This window comes from Symphalangus syndactylus, chromosome 19 (assembly GCF_028878055.3).
Source record: "Symphalangus syndactylus isolate Jambi chromosome 19, NHGRI_mSymSyn1-v2.1_pri, whole genome shotgun sequence".
In the NCBI taxonomy this organism is placed as follows: domain Eukaryota; kingdom Metazoa; phylum Chordata; class Mammalia; order Primates; family Hylobatidae; genus Symphalangus; species Symphalangus syndactylus.
Window position 1 is genome coordinate 38733489 of NC_072434.2, and position 22621 is coordinate 38756109.

At 38.8% G+C, this 22621-nt stretch overlaps 1 protein-coding gene across 7 annotated transcripts in view; it reads left to right on the forward strand.

Annotated features, from left to right (window-relative positions):
* Window positions 1–22621, forward strand: part of COLGALT2 (collagen beta(1-O)galactosyltransferase 2) — a 115246-nt gene that overhangs the window by 69325 nt on the left and 23300 nt on the right. For all 7 annotated transcript variants that reach the window (XM_063613778.1, XM_055233763.2, XM_055233768.2 and 4 more), the window contains 5 exons: window positions 5741–5851; window positions 9005–9122; window positions 10468–10602; window positions 15176–15380; window positions 20648–20767. In XM_063613778.1, coding sequence (XP_063469848.1) covers window positions 5838–5851; window positions 9005–9122; window positions 10468–10602; window positions 15176–15380; window positions 20648–20767 — 592 coding nt within the window. In that variant the 5' untranslated portion in view covers window positions 5741–5837. The remainder of the gene's footprint in view (window positions 1–5740; window positions 5852–9004; window positions 9123–10467; window positions 10603–15175; window positions 15381–20647; window positions 20768–22621) is intronic.

Below are 22621 nucleotides of genomic sequence, written 5' to 3' on the forward strand. Positions count from 1 at the left end.
GGGTTGGTTCCAACTCTTTGCTATTGTGAATAGTGCCGCAATAAACATACGTGTGCATGTGTCTTTATAGCAGCATGATTTATAGTCCTTTGGGTATATACCCAGTAAAGGGATGGCTGGGTCAAATGGTATTTCTAGATCGAGATCCCTGAGGAATCGCCACACTGACTTCCACAATGGTTGAACTAGTTTACAGTCCCACCAACAGTGTAAAAGTGTTCCTATTTCTCCACATCCTCTCTAGCACCTGTTGTTTCCTGATTTTTTAATGATGGCCATTCTAACTGGTGTGAGATGGTATCTCACTGTGGTTTTGATTTGCATTTCTCTGATGGCCAGTGATGAGGAGCATTTCTTCATGTGTTTTTTGGCTGCATAAATGTCTTCTTTTGAGAAGTGTCTGTTCATGTCCTCTGCCCACTTTTTGATGGGGTTGTTTGTTTTTTTCTTGTAAATTTGTTTGATCTTTGACAAACCTGACAAAAACAAGAAATGGGGAAAGGATTCCCTATTTAATAAATGGTGCTGGGAAAACTGGCTAGCCATATGTAGAAAGCTGCAACTGGATCCCTTCCTTACACCTTATACAAAAATTAATTCAAGATGGATTAAAGACTTATATGTTAGACCTAAAACCATTAAAATCCTACAAGAAAACCTAGGCAATACCATTCAGGTCATAGGCGTGGGCAAGGACTTCATGTCTGAAACACCAAAAGCAATGGCAACAAAAGCCAAAATCGACAAATGGGATCTCATTAAACTAAAGAGCTTCTGCACAGCAAAAGAAACTATCATCAGAGTGAACAGGCAACCTACACAATGGGAGAAAATTTTTGCAACCTACTCATCTGACAAAGGGCTAATATCCAGAATCTACAATGAACGAAACTTAGTCTTAAGCGGGGACCGCCAGGCTTCCTCGGTGGGCTGGTGTGGCCCTCACTGCTCTTCCTCCTCTTCCTCCTCTGGGAATGAGTGTAGGAGAGATTGGCCCTGCACTTCAAAGACCAGGATGGATGCACCTCTCTCCAGCCACAACTGGAGGACATGTTCATTTCCTCAGAAGCCTGAGAACAAACAGAATCTTAATTCAGGGAAGTAGCAGTACAGACAGTTTTTTAACTCAATAAAGAGAATATTTGAAATCTGTGCATCTGTTTTTAATTAGACATCTGTACCTCTGCATACTCCAGGCAGCTAATTTCTAAGGATGTTCATCAGGAGTGGATGCTTAGGCAAGTTTTGGAGTTGTTTAATCTGTACACCGGGAAAATGCATTTCGTATGGTAAGACCAACTTTGTCAAAAGGATTAGGAAATGCATTGATGTAGAGAAGGCAAAGAGAATTTAAGAAGTCCTGTGTAATGAAGAAACAACAACCAAGGAAAGAAGTAGATGCTGTATAAATTACCTAGACTATTTTTTTAAGAGATGGGTTCTCTCTATGTTGCCCAGGCTGGAGTGCAGTGACCATTCGCAGGCACAGTTGTACTCACTGCAGCCTGGAACCCCTGGGCTCAAGTGATCCTCCTACCTCAGTCTCTCAGGTAGCTAGAACTAAGGGTGTGTGCCACTGCACCTGGCAAATTCTACTATGCCATTTATAAATAATTTAAGAATAATGTAGAATTCTCATAGCTTTTGGCTAACACTGTGATAAGGAATTTTCGTTTTGTTTAGTTTTAACTTACTCCTCTTCATAATGTTTTGAGTGAAGAATAAGGTGCTTTATGGTAAATTCTGAGTTTCAGGAATTGCTCTCTGCATGCTTCCTATCACGAGACCAGTGGTTAGACTCTCATCGCGCTCTTCGTGGCATACCCTGGACGTTGGTAGCTTGTGGCCATGAGTCACAGTGGATGTGACTTTGCTGACGTTGCCCTTTTTGGCACAATCACAAACACAGTGGAGCCTGTGGCCTTCTTCCACGTTGCTTTCGGGACCACTTTCCCACCTCTGTGAGTTGCTAAGGGCTCCTCCTACCCGGTCTTGGTCCTAACATGCTCACCTGGTATCCCTCAAAACTGTCAGCTTCACACATCACCTCTCTCCCTCTCCAGGCCATGGAATGTCCAGGTGGGCCTGTGGTTCTTTCTCCCTCCAAGATCTTGCCGAGAAGAGAAGAGTTGGTTCTCATCTAATTTCAAGAAGACACTTGAAAGTAGATCAAGTTGGCCATTGGTGTCATCTCTAGTTATTGGATAATGTTTTTAATTAGGCTAGTTTTAATTTAAGTATCTATTTTACAAGATAATATTTTCAAATATTACTTACATACCTCTATGTCCCATTTTTCTATACCCTATGGCTTAAGTTACATAGTTTTAAGTTACTTGGTATTTTACAGAAATGTATTCCCTATCTAAATAGAGTTCCACTGTGCTTTGTTTAACAATGTATTTTTCTCTCTTCAACATTCCTGAACATTCCCTCTCTTAAAGATTATTTTTTTAGGAGATAAAAAAAATTTTTTAAATATATTTAGTGGCAATTTAATACCAATTAAAAACTATAATGGTTCATGTTTAATGAAAAGGACTATTTTTTATGTTTTATTTATTTATTATATTTATTGAGACAGCATCTTGCTCTATCACCCAGGCTGCAGTGCAGTGGCCCAATCTCGGCTGAATGCAACCTCCACTTCGCACGTTCAAGCAATTCTCCTGCCTCAGCCTCCCGAGTAGCTGGGACTAACAGGCACATTCCACCATACCCAGCTAATTTTTTTTTTTTTTTTTTTTTCAGTAGGGACGGGTTTCACCATGTAGATCAGGCTGGTCTCAGACTCCTGACCTCAAATGATCTGCTCACCTTGGCCTCCCAAAGTGCTGCAATTACGGTCATGAGTCACCGCAGCACTAGGCCTTTATTTATATTTACTTTCAATTTATTTTAAATCATCCTACAAATAGCAGTGAAAGTAATGATGCAATAGAAGCTAAATTATTTCATCTGTACCTCTGATTATTTTTCAAAACTGTATTATATGTATATATATTTTTGATTAAACTTTATTTTTAAATTTCAACTTTCATTTTAGATACAGGGAGTATATGTGCAGGTTTGTTCCATGGGAATATTACATGATACCCTTATCATATACTAAACTTCTATACTTTCTGTTCTGTGCCACTGGGCTCCCTATGTCATTTATCCCTGTGTCATTACCACACAGTTTTAATCGTAGTGGCTTTTTTTTTAGTATCTGCTTGAATTGTATTCTGTGTGGTTATCGAAAACCAGGATTAGGTGTGGAATTTTGTTAAAGACCTTTTACACATTTACAGAGATAATCGATTTTTCTTCAGGTCCATAAACATAGTGAATTATGTTAATGAAATTCCTTCATATTGAACATTCTTAGACCATGCTATATTTTCTTAATAAGATGTTGGACTCTGTTTGCTAATACTTTATTTAAGATTTTTACAGCATGTGCATTAAAGGATATTGGTCTGTAGTTGTGTGTGTGTGTGTGTGTGTGTGTGTGTGTGTATAAATCTTCATAAGGTTTAGACATCAATATTATACTTGCAATATTAGAAGAACTTAGGATTTTCATTTTTTTCCTATACTCTGGATAACAAGCTGTACAGCACTGGAAGTATCTATTGTAGGATTTGGTAGAATTCCCTTGTAAAAACACATGAGCCTAGTTGGGGTTTTTTTTCCTCTTTACTGTCTTCATGGAAATTATTCATTTAAGCTTTATATCGCTTCAGGAGTTAATTTTTTTTTTTTTAGAAAATCTATTATATTTTTCTAGAAAATCTATTATATTTAGTTTTCAAATTTATCGAGTTGTACAAAGTAGTTGCTTACACGTTTTTAAAATTTTTCTTTCAAATCAATCATCTTGTTTCCCATCCTTAACATTTCTTATTGTTTTATATTTGTTTGTCTTAGGTGGGTTAACTAGGGCTTGTCTTTTATTGATCTTTCTCAAAGAAGCAGCATTTTAGTTTGTTTCTACTCTTTTTCTGTTTTATATCTCACAACTTTCTACCATTATCTTTATTAATTTCTTTATATATGTTTGCTTTGTTGCTTTTTTCCTAGCTTTTTGAGTAGAAATTTAACTCATTTATTTTTATTTATTTAAGCATATAAAACTGAATTTTTCTGTAATCACTGCTTTAATTGTATCCCAAAATTCTGATATGTAGTATTTTCATTATTAATTTTTGGAAGTTCTGAAATTGGCTTGTATTTATTTTTCCACTAGTAATTGTTATTTTCAAAAAAAACAACTTTATAAGAGAGTTTTTAGTGGATTTGGGGGGGTTTATTTTATTATCAACTTCTACATATATGTCATTTAGATCAGAGAATGTTGTTTATATAATTTCAATTTTACGGAGGCTTTCTTTGGGATGTAATTGTTGGGCAGTGCTAGCAGATGTTCCATGTGCACTTGAGAAGTCTCTGTTAGTATGTTGTACAGATCCTATGTATACTTACTTGTTTCCCCATTTGTACCATCTTTAACTGAAAGTGGTATGTTAATATCTCTTATTATTGTTATTTCTGTTTTTCTTTACAGTTTCTATACTTTCTACTATATTAGGGGTCAGCAAATTATAGCCTACAGACCGGCTGCCTGTTTTTGTAAATAAAGTTTTGTTGGAACACAGTAATGCTCATTCATTTACATATTGTTTATGGCTGATTTATCACTACAATGGCAGAGTTAAGTAGTAGCTGCAGATAGTATATGGCCTGTAAACCTAAAATGTTTACTATCTATTGCTTGAAAGGAAGTTTGCCAACCCCTGTAATATATGAAAGTGTATAGATATTCACACTTTGTATATTTTGATGTGAATGGCCTCCTTTAGTATTATAAAGTCTCCTTCTTTGTGATCTTAATACTCTTTGGCCTGAATTCTACCTTGTTTATTGTCAGGATTACAACTCCTGCTTTCTTCTCTTTTTCTGTTTTTCATTTCATTATCTCTTCATTTATAGGTGTTCTGAATAACTGTTTTACATGTGTTGGGTTTTGCTTTGTGATACAATTTGAAAATACTTTTTAAATAAATGAGTTAAGCCCCTTTACAAGTGGATCCATTTGTTAAACTTTCAAGGTAGAACAGGCACAAGTTTTGTATACATTATTTAAAGGCTTTTGAAAATACTCTATTTTGTAAACGTGATGGTAAAGTTAATCCAAAATAGATAATTGAAGATACCTTAAATTTTGAGTTTTATATTGAGAATTATTATTGTAGCTTCACAATGATTAAAGCAGCACTGACTAGATATTTTGTTGCAGTCAGAAAATTGACTTGAAATGAAGATGAAGCAGAATTATTGCTCAAATTGAGGGTCATTGTTAATGAAGTTAAAAGGTGGAGTTTACATCCTAGGTAACTGAAAATTAAAACATGTGGAAAAATTTCCAAGAAGATTCATTAATTGACTCTCGGTTAATTCATTTTATGCTTACACTGTCTTCGTGTTTTCATGTGTTTATTTATTAATGCAACCATTTACACGTTCTCCAATTGGCTGAGCCCTGTTTAAGGATCTAATGACACAAAGATAATTTTAAGCAGTGTCTCTCACTTTAGAAGTTTATTGTCTAGTTTGCACTATGAGGGAATTATTTTCATATATACAATTTTTTTTCCAGGAGTAGCCATTCTTCTTTCAGTTAGTCAGGGGTCTTTTGGATTTCCCTCTCTTTCTTTGGATGACATAGTTAAACTATATTGTGCTTTCTCTCATGCAGGGCAGCCACTGATCACAATGTGGATAATACAACAGAAATACTCAGGGAGTGGTTGAAAAATGTACAGAGACTCTATCACTATGTGGAGTGGAGGCCTATGGATGAACCAGAGTGAGTAGTGAGAGCAAAATTTGTAAACTCATTATTTACCCTTCCTCTTTAACTAACTCTTCAGGGCTTCCAGGTTTGGAAGTACATGTGGCTTTTCATTGTCTTTCATTTCTGTAGCTATGTGAGTACTGAATATCTGCCATTTTTCCCTTTTAGAGATCTTCACAGTACTGTCTTGCTGTTTACTCCCACAGCTGCCAGCCAAGTTCAGATTTTCATTACTTCATAAATAAATTGCCATGACAGTTTATATTTTTAAATATTGATATCATTTATTCATATTTTAAATATAAACTTTTATATTTGGAGGATCATAGTGAAAATGTGTACACTTTCTACATATACCTTGCTTCTTTCAACTTATATCTTGATAATCATTCTACAGCAATAGTTAAGGAGGTAATTTTCATTTTTTTACTGCATGATCACTGTTGTATGTGCATTTACCATAATTATTTAATTGATCCCCTGCTGATGCTCATTTAGGTAATTTCCTATCTTAACCATAGAAATTCCTTCTTTCTTTCTTTTCCTTCTTTTCTTTCTTCTCTTCTTTCTCTCTCTCTCTCTTTCTCTCTCTCTTTCCTTCTTTCTTTCAAGACAGGGTCTCACTGTCACCCCGGCTGGAGTGCAGTGGCATGATCATAGCTCCACTGTAACCTCGTACTCCTGGGCTCAGGCAATACTCCTCACTCAGCCTCCTGAGTAACTAAGACCACAGCCATGCATCACTATGCCTGGCTAATTTTATTTTTATTTTTTGTAGAGATATGATCTCACTATGTTGTCCAGGCTGGTCTTGAACTCCTGTCCTCAAGCGATCCTCCCACCTTGGCCTTCCAAAGTGCTGGGATTACAGGTGTGAGCCTTTGTGCCTAGTTACCATAGAAATTTCTTTTTCTTTTTCTTTTTTTTTTTTTTTTTTTTGAGACGGAGTCTCACTCTGTCACCCAGGCTGGAGTGCAGTGGTGCAATCTTGGCTCACTGCAACCTCTGCCTCCTGGGTTCAAGCGATTCTCTTGCCTCAGCCTCCTGAGTAACTGGGACTACAGGTATGCGCCACCATGCCCGGCTAATTTTTTGTATTTTGAGTAGAGAGGGGGTTTCACCATGTTAGCCAGGATGGTCTCGATCTCCTGACCCTGTGATCTGCCCGCCTTGATCTCCCAAAGTGCTGGGATTACAGGCATGAGCCACCATGCCCGGCCACCATAGCAATTTATTAATTGCTTCTATCTCCAAGTCATCCTACATATCATACAGTCAAATCAATCTACCTCAAATACAAATGAAATGGTTTCATTTCTTTATTAAAAATACTTCACTTACTCTTTAGGAACTGAACAAAGTTCAAACACCTAAGACTTATATTTTTAAAATTCCATGAATTTAGCACCAAAAGAAAATGTGCTTTATCCAGAACGTTCCTTTTATTTCCAAACCCCACACTGTTGCTTGTGCAGGTCCTGGAAGACCCTTTCCTTCTTTATAACTAACTCTTATCCTAAATCATGCCTACTGTAGAAACCTATTCTTACCTTTGTCTCAACAATTGTATTGCTTATATTCTATGTCATCCTTTTTGGCACAATGATATACACAACCAACATTGTTAATTAACTATGCAATTAGTGTATTTTTTTTTTAAATAAATTGTAAGTTCTTTGGCAGGGGCTAGAATATATAAACACTTTATATTCCCCCTCTCCCCTCAGAGCCATATTCTTGGCAGGCACTAAATTAATACTGGTTGGATGAACAAATAAGAACAAGAATAAATGTATTTAAAACTTACTATTATAAATGTTCCCAAAGCTACTACAATTTTACCTTAAGGAACTGTAGAAATAGAATGAAGGAGTTGCCTGAATTTCTTCCCCAGAGAAGTCATTTATTGAAAGCCAAATTTGTATTATAGTAATAATAAATGCCATTCCAGAGCAAGTTTCTGTTCTTCTAGTCTCTCTATATGTAAGAATTCTTATAAATATTTATATTATAAAGAAATATATACAAATATGATATATTATAATATATACACATGTATTTCTCAAATCCAAGCCCATGGACTGTATATCAAGCAAAATTTAACAGTGAAGTCTGAACACTGTAAAAGATTGTAAACACTCCTTTAGAGTGCCTTATAATGGAGTCTGGCCTAACAAAAATGGCACAGAAATACTTTGTGTCCCTTCTTTGCATCTTGGTAATGTTCTCTGCAGCCAGGTTTTGACTAAACATATTATATGCCAAGGTCAGTGTGAAAAAATATTAGAGCAGGCATTTTGGGGGGGAATATATATAGAAAAATGAGAATTCCACTAATTTTCATTGAAACAATAATTGGGGAAGATATTCCCGAGAATTCCTGTGCTGTACATAGTTTTATTAACCTTATTTGTTTAGTTACAGTCTCATTGTTTTTGCAGTTTTTCACTCACTAAAACAAATGTACTGCCAGTGCAGCTATGAGGTCTTGAAGTGGTGGCCAGTTTTGGGTTACTGCAACAGTATCAATGTCCGTGCCAGTTGGGTGCCTTCAGAAGGGTTTTGGAGTGTGCTCCAACCCACTTGTCTATGTGGCCATGGAGGAGTCTTTGCCTGGCTGTTTTGTGAATCTTGATAGAGATCCCATGATCTCACTTGACCTAAGATAGATCAATGTGTTAGACTGTGTGGAATCATTTGTGAAAACTCCAACAAGTAAATTAAACTTTCGTTTTTCCTGGGAAACTCATGTTTTACACTGCATACTCTCCAAATCTATTCGATGTCGGGATGTATAAAAATTGTCTAGGAACATGAGCTTTTTGCTTGGATTCAAATCTTGATTGTGTCCCGTTGGACGAATGACTTAACTGCTCTACCCTGATATCCTCACCTGTGAAATGCAGAGAATAGAAGTACTCACCTCAAAGGGCTCTCATGAGAACCCACTGCAATATTTCTTGTAAAGATTCTTGTATACAGTGAGCAGTGAGTTACTTGACTTCTCATTGCTCCAGTTTCCTCATCTGTAATATGGGGATGATGATAATAATAATAGTATCTACTTCCTGGGATTGATAGAAGATTAAATGAATACATATAAACATTTAGGACAGAGCCTGGTACGTGTAGGCACTCAATAATGATGAGCTATTATTATTTTAGGTCTTACCCTGATGAAATTGGACCAAAGCACTGGCCAACCTCCCGGTTTGCCCATGTGATGAAACTACGACAGGCAGCCCTTCGAACTGCGAGGGAAAAATGGTCAGACTACATTCTGGTAAAAACAGATGTTTGATTTCTTGACAACTGTCATCTCGAATGTATCCAAATCACCGTCCAAAAACTAGAACCATGGAAGCAATCAAAATAATATTTTTGATTAGGCAGTGACTCCCCTACTTTTTAAGAAAGGCACAAGGAAATTTTTGGTAGTTTAATATTGGGCTCCCTGGACTTCATCTTCCAGCCCACATGGATTTTCAGTGGGTAGGTGAAGAAGCGCCTGAATTATTTGGTCTCTGCCATGCAACAGGCATAAGAACTCTGCATATTTTTAGTTCATGGGAAATGCTGTAGGTAAAGCATTGTAAGTTGTTCTTATAACTTTCTGGAAGAATTTGGGGGATATGAAAAAGTAATTATCTAAAAAAGTGATTCAGTTGAACAGCTCTGAAATGGTTCCCTTTTGCTCCTGAATGATCTGGGGAATAGCATCTGTTGCTTGGCACGGTGATGCTCTCTTTGGAGAATTTATGTCCATCCCCAGCCTCTCAACCACAGTGAAAATCTGCCCAATAATGTATCACACACACTTGTGACACAAATCCTTTCATAGAAATTTTCAAATTGTACTGACAATATTTAACATTGTATAGCTGTTTAAATGCCATTGAAGTGTACAAATGTTAAATCACAAAATTTGGGGTAAACAGATGGACTATCATAAAAATGAAGACTTCTGAATTTTTTATTGTGATAAAATCTACAAAATGTAAAATCTGTCAGTTTATCCCTTTTTCAGTGTACAGTTCAGTATGATTATTTCTTTTATAAATTAGAATCTGTTGTTATACTGTCTCTAAATAAATCACTGTTAACATGGACTTCTAAGAACAGGAAATAGCTTCACCGGTTAGCATGGGTTGATATAGTGTACTTAAACAAAAATTCTGCTTGTCACATTAAAATACATTGATAGATCTGTTTTGAGCTACTCTGGCATTACTATAGAAACGCTAAGTAGGCATGCCCATCTGCACCTAGACTGGGCAGTCAATAAGTGTTTTTGAATGAACCTTTAATGTCTTGGGAGCCATTAATATCTTGTGCCTAAAACACTAGCCAAAGTGTAGGTTGGTTCCTGGTTGAGGCTATGCCCAGTGTGGCAGCACCAATTTACTGCTTAGTGCGTTATGCAGAGCCCAACATACGAAAGTTAGACTAAATGTATTTTGACTGAATGAAAGCCACCTAGCTGCAATGGGTTTCAATAAGGAGGACATAGATAACTGGTTCCATATGTCATGAGCAAGTTTCTGGGATCCTTCAGAAAGGCTGGGTTATTCTCAAACTCATTACTGAAAAGTACCTTTTCACCTAACATTATCCTCTTCTTTTCCTAGTTCATAGATGTTGACAATTTCCTGACTAATCCACAGACCCTCAATCTACTGATTGCAGAAAACAAAACTATTGTGGCCCCCATGCTGGAGTCTCGGGGCCTGTATTCTAATTTCTGGTGCGGAATCACCCCTAAGGCAAGTCTTTTGCTTAAATGAATTAAGGCTACTAGTTTTAACAAGGCAACACCCTGTCAACAGTAGTCCCATTCACCTTTCTCTTGTTTACTCCCTTGAAACCTGCATGTCATTATGTTCTCAGAGCAAGCATTTTTTAGGAAGGGCAGTAAATCTAGGTCCAATGCTACAACCCAGTTGGGCTCTTCTGTGTTAATTTATTATGAAAAAAATAATTTAAAGAGCTTAGCCTTAGAAACGTCAAATTAGCCAATAAAGCATGCTGGAATTTGTACTTTCCCCCACCTGATTCAGGAATTACTATTTTTAATTAATTCTTTTTGTCATTACAAAACTAACATAAGAACACCATAGAAAAACTTAGAAATTAAAAAAAGTTTAAAAGAAAACCAACAAAACAGATGTTAAATCCCCATCACGATAACAACATCATAGATAGAAACTTGCACGTTTTTAATAACTGTATTATCATCAAGTGGCTATATTCCAATTTACTTAATCTTTATCTTGGTTTGAAAAACATTTAAATTATTCACAACTTTTTAACTATCATGACCATCATGATTAATATAATTTTTCAGCATTTAAGATTATATCCTTAGGATAGCTTTTTAGAAGTGGAATTACTAAGTCAAAGAGTACAAATATGCCAGGCGCGGTGGCTCACGCCTGTGATCCCAGCACTTTGGGAGGCCAAGGCGGGCGGATCACAAGGTCAGGAGATTGAGACCATCCTGGCTAACATGGTGAAACCCCGTCTCTACTAAAAATATAAAAAATTAGCCAGGCTGGTGTTGGGCACCTGTAGTCCCAGCTACTCAGGAGACTGAGGCAGGAGAATGGCGTGAACTTGGGAGGCAGAGCTTGCAGTAAGCTGAGGTCGTGCCACTGCACTCCAGCCTGGGTGACAGAGCAAGACTCTGTCTCAAAAAAGAAAAAAAAAAAAAAGAGTACAAATATTTCAATGACCTTCGACGTGTGTTGCCAAATTTATTTCCAAAGAGTTCTAATAATGAAAACTACCATGGTAGGTTATTTTTATAAAATTCAAGTTAAAAAAGGTTTGAATTTTTATTATTTATTTTTTTCATAGTAAAATCTTCAAAGTAGTGGTCTGTTTTAGTGAATGCTCATGGCTGGTTGTATTTTTTATTTTTTCATTAAAGAATTAGATAAATTCAACTGATTAATGTAATATGTATCAATGTAGGATAAAAATGTGCTAAGCAAAATAAGGTATGTTGGCCAGGAGCAGTGTCTCACGCCTGTAATCTCAACACTTTGGGAAGCTGAGGTGGGACAATTACTTGAGCCCAGGAGTTTGAGACCAACATGAGCAACATGGCGAAACCTCATCTCTACAACAAATCAAAAAATTAACCAGTTGTGGCGTCGTGCACACCTATAGTTCCAGTTATTCTGGAGGCTGAGCAGGGAGTATTGCTTGAGCCCAAGAAGTTGAGGCTGCAGTGAGCTATGATCACACCACTGCACTGCAGCCTAAGCAACTGAGACCCTGTCTCAAAAAAAGGGGGAGTATTCTCATGGCCAAAGGGCTAAAGTTTGAGTCTGCCCTTTATATTTGGTTTGGTTTTGGATGAGAAATAAGGCCAGTAGTGTGCTGATAAATGTTTAATAACTGGCTCTTTGTGGGAAAAACCCTCGTTGGTAGCATTGCTAATTTTTATGGTTTAAATACTCCCACCATGCAAACAACTTAAATGTTTTTTTTTTTTTTTTATTATACTTTAGGTTTTAGGGTACATGTGCACAATGTGCAGGTTTGTTACATATGTATCCATGTGCCATGTTGTTTTGCTGCACCCATTAACTCGTCATTTAGCATTAGGTATATCTCCTAATGCTGTCCCTCCCCCCTGCCCCCACCCCACAACAGTCCCCGGAGTGTGATGTTCCCCTTCCTGTGTCCATGAGTTCTCATTGTTCAATTCCCACCTATGAGTGAGAACATGCGGTGTTTGGTTTTTTGTCCTCGCAATAGTTTACTGAGAATGTTTTCCAGTTTCATCCATGTCCCTACAAAGGACATGAACTCATCATTTTTTATGGCTGCATAGTATTCTATGGTGTATATGTGCCACATTTTCTTAATCCAGTCTATCGTTGTTGGACATTTGGGTTAAGGGAAAGGTTAAGTAAACTGCAGTGTAGCCACTTGATGATACAGCTATTAAAAATATGCAAAACTGCCACCTGAGGTGTCATTAGAGTGGTGGAGATTAACATGATTTTTGTTTTTATGGATTCCAAGCTATCAACATGTCAACTGGTTTGCAAAATTTCTGAAAATTTAACAATGTGTGGTCCGGTACACCAATGGATGAAGCATTCCTCTTTTGTTGTAATTATTTCTTCTAGTTGTAAGAGATTTTGAATGTGTGCTATTTTCTGTGTCTCTTTTGGGAAGGTAATATGTTCATATTTCTAAAGGCCATTCACTTCCTTGGGAGAAAACATTATATTGGTTTAAATTCATACATTTTCAGTGTTTCACATGGCAGAATCACTTGAGAGTTGTTTTTAATGAGTTGTGCTTTGACACCAGCAACAAGGGTGGGTTATCCTAGTGGCTGCAGCCTACAAATTTGTATTATCTCCTTATTTGCTTTCAGGCTTAAAAGCAAATAGGAGAAATGTGCTCACTTGTTTTGTACCGTAAAACTAAATTCTGAGCAACTTAGGGACAAGTATTATTTTCCTCCATTTATTTTTGGCTTTCTACCATCCCAGTTAGTCTCCACTAGAGCAGGAATAGAAAGGGCCAGTGACTTCATAAGTTCAAAGCAGGACCTGGTTCCCAGAGCCTTTAAACTCATTCAAAACAAAATGTCCTTGATGTTGTCTGGCCAATGAACAGGAATTATTACCAGCAAGATTCAATTTATGTGGAAAAAGAAACACATTCATCATCTCTGCCTCTTTGCAGGAGGCACATTTATTCTCTCTCACTTTCCCTGCTTCCTTCCTTCTCATCCCCACCCCAAGGATATTCAGTGATTCATCATCATCATGGATTTTCCAAGCTTATCATTCTGGGAATATTGTTCCTAAGTAACCTAGAACTTTATATTTGACACAGGTACTTAGGCAGCCCTTTAAAAAACCTGAGTCCCCTTTATCCCTTGGAAGACTGCTCATAAGCTGAAGTATTAGGAAAACCATAGAGGATGTTAAATGATCCTTAAGTTAAAGGCTAATAAAAAAATTATAGTAATGATAATACTTCATATAATGTATTGCAGTTCCCAAAATAGGTTCATAGACCTTATCACATGTGATTCATTCTGCAGCTCTATGAGATTGACAGAGCAGCTGTTATCCCATTTTTCAGGAGAAAAAACTCAGGCCCAAAGAGGGTAGGCACAGACTAAGATCAAACGGCTAGAAGGTGATTAAGATGACTCTGAGACCCACATCTTCTAAGTCCTCATTTGTGATCCTCCTCCCTTATCATGGGGTTGGCGTTAGGGTTAGCTCAGCTAGGACACTCTTCTAGAACCTGAAGGGAATGTCAGCGAAGTAGATGAGGCTGTAGTGCCTTATGTGTGGATGCTGAATTACAACAGGAAATGTAACCATGCAGTGATGCAACTGATCAATGAACATATAAGAACTTCCAGAGTATCGTGCCCTTCGGAGTGCTGGCCTTGCAAAACTTCACACTCATTCCACTGAGCCTGCCATCACCTAGAACATTTTCCAAAATGCCTGGCAAAGCTTCCACAAGTATGTTTTGTAAGCGTGTTTTGTTGAGATATATCTTCATCTTTTCTGGAAATGATTCAAGCTTTGGAATAAGGAAATTGGTTGTCCTGTGTGCTTGTGCAGAAGGAAGTTTCAGAAGCTGAGTCCCCAAAAACTGTGGAGCAGCTGCAGCTTCACCAGAATATTGACTAAGTAACTGCATTGAAAGAAGACCCTCATTTGTATATCTAAGTAATGCATGTTTAATTACAAATATTAGTCATAGTGTAATGTCATTTTAATAGGAGCCGGTATTTGTTGATACATTCTTGGTGCTGGGCAGTAGTCTCAACACTATTCAGGTTCTACCTTACTTAAATTTTACAGCTAACCCCATGGAGTAGATAGTGCCATCATCCCTGTTTTAGAGATGAGGAAATAAGCGCAGCAAGGTTGAGTCACTTGACCCATACCTACAGACAATAAGTAGCTGAGGTGGGATTTGAACTCAGGGAGTCTGACACTGGAACCTCTGCTCTTAACTGCTCTGCCACTTCTTAATACTCATGCTTCATATTTAATCATAAGTCAACATAAAATGCACTTTTATGAAATTATTAAATCAAGGGATATGCTGAAATCAAAGTTATTCTTCCTTATATCAAGACCCTTTTAGTATAATTTTATATGTAGACAGCATTTCTTGTGCTCACTTGGAAATTCATAGGCCATAATAAGAGGAGTGAAGGTGGCTTTGTTTGGGAGCTTGTATGTAGCTGGTGATGACTTGAAAACAATCAGTCTAGCGAATGAGAAGGATGAAGACTTCAGATTAGAAAACACAACCCACCTATTTGCTCTTTTACAGGGCTTCTATAAGAGGACCCCAGACTATGTTCAGATTCGAGAATGGAAGAGGACAGGCTGCTTCCCCGTCCCCATGGTCCACTCCACCTTCCTAATTGACCTCAGGAAGGAGGCCTCAGACAAGCTGACTTTCTACCCCCCACACCAGGACTACACCTGGACCTTTGATGACATCATTGTCTTTGCCTTCTCCAGCAGGCAAGCAGGTACTGTTTGTCTTTGGTCGTAGTGCCACCATGGAGACACAGCAAAATGACCAGCTCCTTTGTTTTGTGCATCTTATTAAAAAAAAAATACCCTCATATTTCTGGTAGTGAGAGACAGTAAATTGTCTGCAATAACCATACCAGCACCCTCTATGTTGCTGTCCCTGGAAGCACCAATGACCAAGAGCCAGGGCTGGCCTCTACCCAGAAACCCACTCTATTTTGAGTTTCAGGGACTGGTGGTGATGTTGGGAATTATGGGAAGGTGATTGGTTCTCTGTGGTGCTACTGCATTGCAATTGTTTATTATAGAAGTCCATTTATTAATTAGGAAACTGTCACAGAGGCCTAAAACAGCACTGGCAAAGACCCCAGACTAAAAATGGAAGTTTATTTCTTCTTGAAAAAGTCTGAGCTGCTATAGTGGCTTTGTTTCACAAAGTGTTCAGAGTCCCAGGCTTCTTGTGTATCGCTTTTCACTCTCTAGGATGTACTGCCCTTAATTGTGGAGTCCCAGGTATCTCACCACCACGGATGCGTTTCAGCCAGCAAGGCAGAAACAGCAGGGAGAACTCTCCCTGTCCCTTGAAGGGTGCAATCCAGAAGTTGAATGCAGCACTTCCATGCAAATCTCGTTAGCCAGAGCTTAGTCCCAGGACAATACCTCACTGTAAGGGAGGCTCAGAATGTCGTCTTTATTCTCTGCATGCATGCACTGCAATTTTCACACTCTAGAAGAAGGAAAGAACAGATAAAGAGGCAGCGAACAGTCTCGGCCTCAGTCCCTGTGAAAGAGAGGCAAAGCGAGACTGAAGTCTTTTATGAACCACTGGGAAAGCATTTCTAGTGGGGCCTGGAGATTTTTGAGAAAGACAGGTGAACAGGAAGGAAAGTTATTTCTCTCATTTCACCCTACACTTGCTTCAGGAGGACACAATTCACAAGAGCAGTTCAACAGCAAGACACATGGCATCTAACAGAGCAAAGCTTTGTTAGGATAATTCAGACTTTCCTGACAGAAGTCGGGTTCCATTATTAATGTGCCAGAAATGTGTCACTTAACCACTAGCAAAAATAGGTTCATAAACCAAGAAGATGGTGAATAAACTCACTGTGGCCATATAACTGAGGGTGGAAAAGATGGTGCAAAGATCCTCCGACAGCTGAGGAAGTGGCTGGCAGATGAGAATGTTAATACAAATTCAAGATACAGTTCACACGTCAGACTCTCCTTAAAGCCATAGTGTCCCACTCATCAGTTGTAGATTTGCTGAGAATAAGAATATTTGGTAGAAATGGGTCAGGCTGATTTCCCCCTTGGCTGCTGGAGCAATTTAGACCCTTTGGCCAGGTGTAGGCATTTTGTAGCCCTTGTGTCTAGGCAAAAGCAATCTCATATGATTGGAAGTTTTTTGCAAAGATTCCTATGTCAGTGTTAATGGAAACTGCTTCTTTCAGTTGGTCTGTGATTTGCTCTGACTTCCCTAGGACGGGAAGCAAAGTCAGGGACTTTTGAGTCCTTTGAGTGCCAATCTCTTTCCTTCAGAGGTTGAATTGAAGTTAGGACGTTCCAAGAAAGTGAGATATTAACAATTACATGAACGGCACTGCCTAAGAGTCCTCCTTTATAGTCACTGCACAAAGCATTATTATGACCCCATGCACTAAATTATTATGGTACGTTGTATGAAACCAATACCTGGATATTGGGATGGGAAAAGTGATTCAGGTTAAGCAGGAATTTTTCAGCTCTGCCCTGTGCTTGGCCTGTTCACCAGGAGTTTGTGTGCTATTGGTCAGACTTTGCAAAGGCTTTTTTAGAACACTGAAAGCAGGTAGACACGCAAAGTTGTTTGGTGACTCATTTGGGAAGAGGAGATAGAAAAGGAAAGAGAGAGGATGAGCTCCCAAGTGTTTCCTTCTGTTCCTGGCACGGTGTTAGTTGGGAGTTAAGATTTTTACATGTGAAAACACAACTAATAGTCATGAAGCAGTGAAAGCTAAGGGCCAGATTGGCGGTGCAGACCATGAACAGGGCAGGAGTCAAGGCAGGAAAGATTCACTGTCGTTTTGGGGATATGCAAGGTATTTCTTGACAACTGTGGATTTTAAGGTAATAGTGTACTTATCTCTAAGTATTTTCGAGAGAAACATGAATGAGCCTGGGAGTCATGTGCAGTCCGGGGCGTGTCTCTAGGCTCTTCCTTCCTTAGTTTCAAAGCAAAGCACTTTCCTCTTTCTTCATGAAATATGATTGGTATTCTTTTGTTCTCACTCTTCTGAAGCTCCCTAGCTGTGTATCATCTATGTCCCAGGCAGGACCATCCAACCACAAACCTTGGTCCTAAATCTTTCACCCCATACTCTAGCCATTGCCCCACGTGGGTGATGAGTGAGGAGCAATCCAAGTGTGCTGGTGAGCGGGGCTTGGCCACCCCTCTAGCCCAAGAAGAGAGCACATATGGTCATAGGCAAGTTTCTGTGGCTGTAATGAGTCCAGGGTCAAGAGTTCACCTCCCATTGTGGCCAGTGATCTGGGTTCTGTATCATGGCCACAGGAACCATCCCGGCGCCAGCCAGTCGTCTTCCAAATGTCTGATGTGAGTCAAAAGAGGCAAGTGATATGGGCAATGGGCAGACAAATCCTGGACACCACTGGTAGCGATCAAATTTGTCCCCATGTGGAGGGATGGCAATCCCCTAGTGACTAATGGTCTTGGAACTGAGCTTCCAATTACTGGGTGGGTAGAAAGCACTTGGCATTGGCTCTTTAGGGACAGAGATTTGGCACTAATGACTTACTATGTGACCTCGGACAAGTGACAGCCTGAGTCTGATTTTTCATCACCAAAGAGAGGGATAATTATATCAATCTGCAATGTTAAGGTACTATATGAGTACAAGAAAATGTTTTATATGTTTAAAAGAAAAATAAAGTCCTTCAAAATGTAGCATAATTCACTTTTCTTTTTCAAAAGAAAAGTTGTCTTCCCCAGAAGCAGCATTCACTGGGAGTGCAGACTCTTTCGTAGACTTTATCTAATTGTTAACACATTTTATTTTAAATTTTCTGTTATCAAACTGCCCATGCACATGGTTGAAAGTATTCATATAGTTCCCCATGGTTTATTAAGAAATGAACAGTCCCCTGCACATCACCCTGCATCATTTCTCTCCTCCAGAAGGCAACCACTTTTATCTATTTTAAGTGATCATTTTAGTATAATATTTACATCCATGTTAAATAATATGCATGCATTGCTACTTCTTGATTTTCTGGCTTCACCGTGGGCATTATTTATTAACTCTCCACTACAGACTGGGAGGAGTTAGCTCTCTTTCTGCCTTTTGCCCTCTGCATGCAAACACATTCTTCTCATCACCTTGTTCTCCTAATGTAATTTCAAACAGATTGATGGTCAGTGTTCTTGTTGTAATCATGCAAGCCTAACTCCAAGCTTGGTCATTTTTAGGCCATGATTAGTTTTCCTTTGCCATTAATTTTCTTTGGAGGCAATTCCTTTAATAATTGCCTTTTTTTTTTTTTTTTGCTTAGTTTTATTATTGCTAGTATGATCCAAAACTAATCACTAATTACCTCAAACTCCTCTCAGAATGTTCAGATTTGTCAGATGTCCTTTTCTGCATGTTTGTGAAGATGTCTGTTCTGGAGCTTTCTAATATATTCTAATCTGAGTGGTGCTGCAGCTATCAACCTAAGACTTATTTCTCTTCTCTTATACACTGACTCTCCTGTTCGTGTTGTTTATAATCTTTCTTGCTGGTTATAATCATCCTCCTCTTCCTCCTCCTCCTCTTCCTTTCCTCCTCATCCTTCTCCCACATCATTCTGAGAAAGTATGATGGCAAGTAAATATATGATGGTCTTGCATGTCTAAAAATGCCTTCCTTGTACCCTCACACTTGATGGATAGTTTGGATAGGTATCATATCTTTTTTTTATGGAAGCCTCAGAAAGTTAATTGGTAAAATGGTTTGCCTAATTAGGGTAGAGATGTAACTTTAATATCTTTTTCCTTCCACTTCCTGAATTCATCATGACTTTACAAGAAGGTGCACTTTGAAGCTCCCCAGAAGCATTCATGTGGGCAAACAGCAGAGCTAATGAGTTTGCTTGGTGAAGGCAAGAGAAGGGACAGTGCTTGGTAGACCAGCCTTGATTCAAGCCAGATTCAGTAAAAGCAGGGAATAAAGGTTATTTTCTTTTCTCCTTCCTCTCTGTTAATGCCATGAGACAGCTTCACCTGATTTGACAGATGATGTAGCTGACTGGAGGAAATTTCATCTGCACAAAGTAGAGGAGTCCCTATGCAGATAATTCTCTCTCCAAAAAACACTGACGATTATCGCAATTAACAAATCAGAGACTTGGATACATGGACCAGAGGCTTGGATACATGGCAGACTCATCCTTTTCACTAAGCAGTCTTTTCATTGATCAGGAGTGTCAATTGCTGACCAATGATCTGTATGAGACCATCCTGATTCCTATATTTCTAGCTGTCTGGTTAAACACAGATGCCTTATAACTCTGCAAGTTATCAGGTGGGGCTAGGAAGAACAATTTGAATATGAGAAGGGTATTGTATACTTCTGGTATTGTCACACTACAGGTTCTTAACAGAACATGCTGAAATGCAGACTCTTTTGTCTCTATGTGAACTGATTTTGGAAGTTTCATGTATGTTGGTTGGCTCCAAATCCATGCCTGCTAAGGGAAGCAATAAAACCAGGGAGAATCTTGGAGAATTTTAAATTTCCTTTGTTTTTTCATTTTTTGTTCTATGTATGCCTAGATTTAGTTTTAATAATCTGTCAGCGTTACAGAATTTTCCTGTTTGCTTTCATATCAATTGTGGATTTCATTCCTCATTTTCTTGTTATTTCCTGTAGGTGGATTACAGTGTTCCATTCTGCTCTCCGGAATGGGAATTCCTTGCCTCCCTTTTGATCCGTTCATGCTTTTTTTGTTCATTCCAGGCCATGAGTTTGCTTTTTCTTCAGAGAGAAAAAATCAATTTCCTCTGGGCTGAAGAATAGCCCAGTGTTTTTATTAGTCCCCAATGCTGTGTTTTACTTTTTAAATAAAGGAGCATTTTTTAGGTCTATAGACATATCTGAAACAACCACTTATTTAATTGCAGTGTCAAACTCAGCATCAGACACAGTTCAGGTTCCTTCTCCTCGCTTGTTACTCAGCAATGTGTTTTCTCATTGTTGGCTTTGTCCCTCTCTTGGGTCCTCAGGCATCCAGATGTACCTCTGCAACAGAGAGCACTATGGCTACCTGCCCATCCCCCTGAAGCCCCATCAGACACTGCAGGAAGACATCGAGAACCTCATCCATGTGCAGATTGAAGCAATGAGTGAGTGACCCAGGAACAGAGGGGGTGGCTTTTGTTCCATTGACACAGTGACCATACCAGCCGTTTCCCTCCTCTTCCAGGATTGGAATCTCACAGCCATTAGTCTCCCCTGGCTGAATACATAGCTATTCATTTGTTCATTGTTTCCTAAACGTTTCCTATGGGAAATATGTATATGACAACGTCTTTGCCTTCTGGGAATTTCCCATCCTGGAAGAGTGCTGGGTACACAGGTAAATACTTTCCAAAAGATCTGATAAGTGCTGTAATAGTGTTTTGTGATGTGGACTTAAACCCTAACTTGGCTGCTTTCTAATTATATGACTTTGAGCAAGTAATATCCTTAGTTGTAAAATGGAAATAATGAAAACTTCCAGGGTTTTTGGGCAGATTCATATGGTATATGTAAAAAGTCTAATACAGTCACAGTAGTTATGACTTCAACTTAATAATAGCACATGATGTAACAGATACCACTGTTACATCATAAAGTGCTAAGCACTTTTTGTACATTGTTTCATTAATCCTTGCAACAACTCAATGAAAGGGTTTTATTATACCCATATTAAAGATGAAAAATAATGAGATGTTACCTTGAGTAACTTGCCCTAGATCATTCTGCTAAACAAATGACATTGGGATTTGAACCCATCTTGCTATCTCCAAAGTTCATGTCCTTAAACACTATTGTTATTGCCTCTAGGTCTGGCATGATGCATGAATTGCTGTGCTTAGTCATCAGTAGCTATGCTTTTTATTATGTGTGATGTACAATGGTGGCTAAAAGAGAAAGTAACCAATCCACCTAACCTAGGGGAAGATGTTGAAATGGCTTCCCAAAGTGGGGTCTATTTTCTATTATTCATCAGCAGAGCACAGGAGGTGTGTATGTGGGCAGTGGAGGTGATTAGGGAGGAACGGCAGGAACTGAGGCTAGAAAGTGGGCAGGAGCCCTGCCAAGAGACTCTGATGTATAAGAAGGTATTTGGGCTTTAGCTGAAAGGATGGGCACTCTCAAAAAGATTTTAGCACAGAAATGTCAGGTTGAATTTGGATTTAGAAAGGTCACTCTAGAGGTAAGAGAAGTGTAGGTGGAGCATGCATGGGATGCATGGGCAGTGGCTGCTGGTCTCAGGCCTGAGGTGAAGAGACCACTTTGGACATTTCATGGCTACTGGGCAAAAGGTGGTGAGGACCTGAGCTAGAGCAGTAACAGTGGGAGTGGAGAGGAAGGAACAGAAGCTTAGGACATAGGCTCGAAAGGACATAGCCAAGAGTTGTTGGTAGATGGATGAGCAAAAGGGAGGCATAGAGAAAACTCCCAAGTTCTGTCTTGAGTGTCTGGGGGTGATTTTAAGAACTTTAAATGGAATAGGGCATGTAGAATAAAGGAGAGGTTTGAGAAGAGAGACCATGGCTGGTGTGGTGGCTCATGCCTGTAATCCCAGCACTTTGGGAGGCCGAGGCAGGTGGGTCACCTGAGGTCAGGAGTTTGAGATCAGCCTGGCCAACACGGTGAAACCTGTCTCTACTAAAAATACAAAAATAAGCCGGGCATGGTGGTGCACCTCTGTAGTCCCAGTTACTCTGGAGGCTGAGGCAGGAGAATTGCTTGAACCCAGGAGGAGGCGGAGGTTGCAGTGAGCCAAGATCGTGCCATTGTACTCCAGCCTGAGTGACAGAGTGAGACTCCATCTCAAAAAAAAAAAAAAAAAAAAAAAGAAAGAAAGAAAAAGAAAAGAAAAGAAAAGAAAAGAAAAGAAAAGAATAGACCATGAGTTTATTTTTAGATCCATTGAGTTGTCTATGAGTATCTGTTTCCCACTCCTTTGCTCTTACACTATAAATTCCTTT